The sequence below is a fragment of the Periophthalmus magnuspinnatus genome, chromosome 13 (assembly GCF_009829125.3).
Source record: "Periophthalmus magnuspinnatus isolate fPerMag1 chromosome 13, fPerMag1.2.pri, whole genome shotgun sequence".
Lineage (NCBI taxonomy): Eukaryota > Metazoa > Chordata > Actinopteri > Gobiiformes > Gobiidae > Periophthalmus > Periophthalmus magnuspinnatus.
In genome coordinates this window covers 28,170,653-28,177,643 of record NC_047138.1, presented here as the reverse complement: position 1 = coordinate 28,177,643, position 6,991 = coordinate 28,170,653, and the positions used below count along the sequence as shown (strand labels likewise).

General features: G+C 39.1%; 1 protein-coding gene across 3 annotated transcripts in view; it reads left to right on the top strand.

Annotated features, from left to right (window-relative positions):
* The first annotated feature begins 242 nt into the window (after window positions 1-242).
* epha4l (eph receptor A4, like) overlaps window positions 243-6,991 on the top strand; it is a 130,716-nt gene continuing 123,967 nt past the window's right edge. For 2 of the 3 annotated variants that reach the window (XM_055225778.1, XM_033976868.2), the window contains exons 1-2: window positions 249-527; window positions 2,188-2,255. In XM_055225778.1, the coding sequence (XP_055081753.1) occupies window positions 434-527; window positions 2,188-2,255 (162 nt within the window). In that variant the 5' untranslated portion in view covers window positions 249-433. Of the gene's footprint in view, window positions 528-2,187; window positions 2,256-6,991 lie in introns of all 3 variants that reach the window. The other variant, XM_055225779.1, reaches the window with a different exon arrangement.

Sequence of the window (6,991 nt, the reverse complement as noted above, 5' to 3'; positions counted from 1 at the left end):
TGTTTATTGTGATGGTTGAAGGGGGGTTGTTAACGATTACTGCCCCATTGCCCTCCTCCTCCTCCCCCTCTTTCTTTCTTTATGTCTTTCTTTACCATTGCGTTTCCTATATGGAAGTCCGGACTCCCCACACTACCACCGCCACCACCTCCACCACCACCACGCGCTCGCTTCTTTTTAGTCCCCGCCTCCAATGCTCCTCTGCTCCGCGAGCTCTGTGCCTCTCGGATCCGTTCGCCACAGTCAGACCAATATTCCACTGGGAAGGACGCACACGTACGGACGCAGACGCACGCACACACACACAAGCGCGCGAGGAGAGAGAAAGCGAGCGAGTCTGCGGAGTGCGCGAGGGGGAGAGAGGGAATGAGAGAGAGAGACCTGTAAGAACAAGCGACAAGAGACGAAAACGAGGACTAAAAACCGGACCCAAATGGCACCCATGGATTCTAGGATTGTGTTCGCTGTTCTCGTTTTGGGGATTTTTACGCTCGTGTCTTCAGCGCGAATATATCCCCCGAATGAAGGTAGGATAAGGGCAGCGGGACGCGCACAAACTGCTCCGGGACTTTTTGGGGCTTGCTTCAGCTGGTTTCAGTGTCAGTGGTTCTTGATTAAGCTGTGCGCGGAAAGGGAACTCCGAGGTGAAATCGTAAAAGACACGGTTTGGCACAATTACGCACTGAAGGTTATCTGGATTTGGGGAGCGCGGAGTCGAACGCTGCATACTGATTTCTGTTCCGAGCGTCAATTGTGAAGACTTAACACACAAAAAACGAAGGGATATAAAACACTTGTTCTTTTGCTGTCTAGCGCTCGTGCAATTGTGCTTTTTGGAACATAGTTAGACCCTAATTTGGCAAGAAGAATTTCACACTTGTCCAAAAACACCCAGCGCGTTACAGTGTCCAGTGAAAGTCGCTGCAAAAATCTGCCTTTTTACGCATTAGATCAGTATCAAAATAACCCCGTTTTCCAAAGTGTGTCCACAAAAATGTCCAAGCAAAAGTTTCATGGCACCAGCTGAAGTAATATCACGATGACATTAAATTAAAAATGTCAAACGGGTTGTCTAGTTAGAGATAGATTCGATTCGGAATTGGTTTTGAGATTGCATTAATGGTGCAAATGGTAAATTGCGCAGAGTAGACTTTTTGGCACAAGCTCTCCAGCCGTGTTCATGAGACGGATAGAGTTTTTACTGGTGTAGTACTCACAGGGCCTGGTACAGACTGTGTAAAATGGGATCCACACATGTTAAACCAACTTATGTTTAATGCATGAAGCTTGGATTTTATTGCTGTATGATAAAAAATTAAAAAAATTTAAAAAAAAAATCCTAAAGAACAACTCGCGTGCCAAAAAGGCTCCAGGGACTTGTTTACACATTAATTATCACCACATGCGTTCATTGCTTTTAATTAACAACAAATGGCTCGTATCTATCAAATTAATTACGTTTATGACAAGACCTTCAAATTGTCTATAATTATGTTAGATTAAACATGCAAATTCAGTATTTTTTCCTCTTTTAAATCAGTTTTGGTCTATAAGCTTTTGTTTGGAGTCTTTTTTTAATCTTTTATTTTTGTTTATTCTAAAACTGCACTATTTAATTTCACTTTTATTATTCAAAATTCCGAAATGTCTTTTACAATTTAGTTTAAATTCAGAAATAGTCTCAAATCTTCCTCTTCTAAGTGTCACGCTGTGTTAAAACAGGCCTACGTCAGTTACGTCGTGGATCAATCCTGCGCGTAATGTACACACGGCTCCATAACAAATGTGCTTGGATGTAGACATCAAAACCCGTGCCATTTATCAAGGGCATTCTGTGCCAACGTGCCAGAACTGCGCAGACGCCCGGCTAATTGATTTGATCACATCTAACATGCCACACATCAGACGCATAGCCAAGAGAGGGAGGGAAAAAAACACAAAAAACTAAAAAAAACACGGGAACATTTTAGAAACACGAGGGAATTCTTAGTCAATCCATTCAAACGGCTTAAGCTGGACAAATATTTACTCTCTCGTGCTCTATAAATCTCTTTGCGCAGTGTTTTTCCACTTTGATTGATAACTGTAATCTGTTTGACTTTTTCAAACTTTACGCACGCGCTTTTTCGCCTTTAATGTTTATTTTCTACCTTCGCACGCTCACTTTTTCTCCTCCTTGTTTTCCAGTCACGTTACTGGACTCCAGATCGGTGCAGGGGGAGCTGGGATGGGTCGCCAATCCGACAGAAGGAGGGGTAAGTACGGCAGAGAAGCGATATAATGCGTCCTTGTTACCGACGCGCGCTTCGCCATTGACCCAAAAATGGACAGATATTATCACTTAAGTGGCGCAGACTCTGGACAGGGCCTCGCGCAGATACACTGAGCGCTTTTTTCTGTTTTTGTCCCTTCTGGGTTTCTGTGGGAATAGTTTGGCGATGACTTATTGATTGGTTGAGATGGGACTCCGGGGTAAACGAAAGACAGATTTATAGAATTGTAAAGAATTGAATACAGCACTTTGAGGGTTTATCTGGGTAAGTGGTTCCCAACTTGTGGTGTGGTGGTACGTTGGCCACTTCTTGAGATGTTTTTGGTTTATTTCTCAGTATATATTTTGCAGAGTTAATGTTTGTTCAAGTTTGGAGCTGGTTTGAATCTGATAAAATCCAAATATTCAAGTGCATCTGGTTTACGTCTGATTTAGACATTTTTCGGCTGGTTTACTTCATGTTCATGGATTTGTCTGGTCCTGGTTTGAGCCCAGTTTAATTTGAACGTAGACTTGGTTTGGTCCTGTTCTAGTCCTGGTTTAGCCCTGATCTGGTCTCGGTTTAGCTTCAGGTTTAGTGGTGATTTTAATGTGGCTACTCCATGTTAAAACATATCTCGAAAGCAGTTACATTGTGAATCAATATCGCCCCAGTTTTAATGTGTTTGTGCGTAGGTTTAGTGCTCAACGCAACTTTCTCCATGTTAAGACCTGGTTTAGTCAGATTCAAGTGTCTGCTTTCATATTTCAGTCTGGGTTAAACCTGGGCTGGTCCTAGTTTAGTCCTGGTCTAGATCTCATTATGTGTGGGTTTACTCTTTAGATAATTAGAAGTCATTTTGCAGTTTTGTCATTTCATTTTTTCTGTCTTGTTTTGGCCCCATATAGTCCTGGTTTAGTTCTGGTTTAGTCCTCGTGCAGATTTCGTTGTTTTTTTTTTAATCTTTTTTTTTTTTTTACATTTACTCTATTTCAAATTCTTTTGGTTTTAGGCCTCATTTTAGTCTCTATGCTTAGTTTTGTCCTGTTTTTTTTTCATTTCATATTTTCTGTCTTGTTTTGGCCCCATATAGTCCTGGTTTAGCCCTGGTTTAGTCCTGGTTCAGTCCTGCTTTAGTCCTGGTTTAGTCCTGGTTCAGTCCTGGTTTAGTCCTGGTTCAGTCCTGGTTTAGCCCTGGATTTGTCCGGTTTAGTCCTGGTTCAGTCCTAGTTTAGTCCTGGTTCAGTCCTAGTTTAGTCCTGGTTTAGTCCTGGTTCAGTCCTGGTTCAGTCCTGCTTTAGTCCTGGTTTAGCCCTGGATTTGTCCGGTTTAGCCCTGTTTCAGTCCTAGTTTAGTCCCGGTTCAGTCCTAGTTTAGTCCTGATGCAGATCTCATTGGGTGTTTTTTTTTTTTTTTTTTTTTTTTTTTTACATTTACTCTTTACATATTTTGAATTCATTTGGTTTCAAGCCCCAGTATAGTCTCTACACTTACTTTAGTCCTGGTTTTGTAATTTCATGTTTTCTGTCTGGGTTTGGCCCCCATATAGTCCTGGTTTAGTTTTGATTTAGTCCTTGTTTTTTCCGATACTACGTAAACTGACAACCAGGTGTTAGGGCTGGATGAATTTGAAAAAGTTCATTTTAATTTTTATGACTTCGTTATATGTAGGATTCTGTTCAGGAGCGTTAACGTTAGAAAGAAAACTGAAATATGAACTGATAATTTAACACAAGGATCCCACATATTTTAGAACATGTTTCATTTAGTTATTTGCAGATGTTGAATTTAAAGGGCCCATGTTAAACTATTTTCTGATGTTATAATTTTGTTTCCTCATCACAAACAGACCTGGAGGTGTGTTTTGTTTCATTCACTCATGTTTAAGACTCTGTTCCACCTTGTGATGTCATCATGTGGTAATACAGGAAGTGCTCCACTGTATTTTTAAACTCCACACACCTTCGCTAGAATCATTTGGATGATTTCAGACCTGTATTTGCCAATTTCCGCTGAACAAAGTGTAAAAGTAGCTGTTAACTTGAAAACTACCACTTGATGACATCACGAGGTGGAACAGAGCAATTTGAGCTTTAGCGATGTAGACAGACTAATAATAAAAAATACTCAAACATGCGTGAATGAAACAAAACACAACTCCAGGTCTGTTTTTGATGAGGTAACAGCTTTATAGCACGACTTAAAGCTCACACGAGTCAATTTTGTGTAATATAGAACCTTTAAATAATTCGATAAATGCGCCACATCGAACTGCGACTCCGATGAGATCCCACTCTTCTCCCACATACCTGTAGCCGGCAGCACCTCTGGCCCCTCGCTCTCCTCCACTCCCAGAGTCCCATCACGGTCAGATCCCCAGAAGCGATACCGCGGAGGGCGTAGAGTTTCCTGAATACTGCCTGTTTGAATCGCTCTTTGTGGTGAAACGTTATATCCCGTTCCACCATTGAATCGAGCAGGGAGCGAGGAAGACTTGGCAGAGGAGAGGAGAGGGGGGGAGGAGGGGGGGACGGGGACTATGGAGGGATGAATGAGGAGAGAGGGAGAGAGAGAAGGAGAGGGACAAGACCAGGATCAGGACCTGGACTGAACCAGGGTCTAAGGTTTTGAGGTATCAGGGAGAGTGAGGTTTAACCAAAATCTGCACTGAAAATAGGGCGATATTTAATTACTATATCGACTTGTTCTATATATGAAGCTGGAACAGTATATTTTTCGGGTCAATATGTATCATGTGTGTATTTTTTCTTTGCACTATTGCAGGATTTCTGGTAATTTTTTAGCCAAATGATAAGATGCAAGCCATAAATGAACTTGTATGACTCCGTTCTGCTGTTTATTTATTGCAGCTCATGATTTATTTTTACAATATTGTAGATTTAGAATAGTTTTTGTGCTTTATATCTGCTCTTGGGTTTTTGTGTCAGTGGCATGAACAATTTCAATACTATCGTTTATTGTCAATATTTACTTTAGCGATATATCGAGCTTCAGAATGTGTTATCATGATAGGCCTAGATGAACCGTAGAAGTTATTTTTTGTCATAAGAAAAATTTAAATTGACAAAACTATCCCAATAAAAAATATATTATTATTATTATTATTTTATTTTATTTTTTTTTATTTTATTATTATTATTATTATAAAAAATTGGCTTTCTCATAAATTGAAACGTAAATATGGTTTTGTGCCATTCACGCACACATTCATACACTAGTGTACAAAGACACTGGGGGCAAGATGGGTTAAGTGTCTTGCCCAAGGACACAGCATCAGTATTCATCTGTGGGACCTGGATTCGCACCGCCAACCTGTGAGTTAGTGGATCTGACTGTTCTACCAAGCGGAATATTCCATTATATCATATGTCAGTGTCTATTATTCACTTTCTCATAATCAAAATATGTAGAATTTGATAAAAAAAAAACAAAAAAAAAAACTGAAATGCTTCTCATGTAATTCTCCAAATGTATTTTTAAATATGGTCTGACATCTCTTAAAATGAGCAAATAGCATTAAGTAATCCAAGTTAACGTTTGTGTTGTGACAGCGCTTTTGTAAATAAAACCAAATTTGAAATACGTAACACATTTCGTAAAGATCATTAAGTGCCAAGCTGTAACCATGACGCACACTTCTCAAATTTTCAAATAACTTTAAACGTGTTCCAACTGCGCTTTAGGCCCGTCACGATACCATGCTTTGAAGTTTGATATATCGCTGACGTACATATAGGTGATAAACGATAATATTGAAACTCATTTACGCCACAGACGCAAAAACCCAAGAGCAGATTTAAACCACAAAAACTATTCTAAATCTATAATATTGTTAAAAAAATCATGAGCTGCAATAAATAAACAGCAGAATGAAACACTTTAGTTGTTAGTTTGCATCTGTAATGAGCCTTAGAAGTTATTAATTCAACTTTTATGGCTTTAATCTTATATAGATGTCCCAGTAAGGCAAAAAAAAAGAAAAAAATTGACCCAAAACAAACAAAAAAACAAAAAAACAAAAAACAAAACTGACACTCGTGCGTGGGTCTGGGGCAAAGCTGCAGGATTTGGGAAAAAAGGTCTAATTCCCATTTTTTCTGATTTTTCCAATTAGATTTGCGATTTATATTTTAATCATAGGACTCCAGAAGAAATAAAAAAGACATAAAATAAACTGACAAACCGACACAAGAATCACATTTCAGATCATGTTTGTACAAATTTAAACTACATCTATCTGTACTTTCTACTCCTCTAGGATTTTGTACTGGACTAAAAAATAAAAGCATTTTTTATTATAGTTTGAGACCTGCTGAAAAGGCTAAGGGTTTATTTTTTAACACGTTCATAATTTGAGCAAAACAAAACTCTTCAAATAAAAATATGAATTCCATTGCCCCATTGCACAAAACTATCAAAATCACTACATTTTACACTTTATTAGACCTGAAAATCAGCACGAAATACTTGTACTTTTTACTCTTTAAGTACATATTTAAACAGGTACTTCAATACTTTCTTATACTTGATCTGACACAGCTCAAGATCATTCTAAAGATATTCAGGAAAGGTTCATTTCTGTCCTGTGAATGCGACTCTTTTAGTATTGATACCTTCTCAAACGAGTATCTAGTTTTGATGTTATAGTCGATAGTATCTGATTTTCGATACCGCTGACAGCCCTCACAAGCGATTCCTCTCGGAGCCGGAGCGTTGCG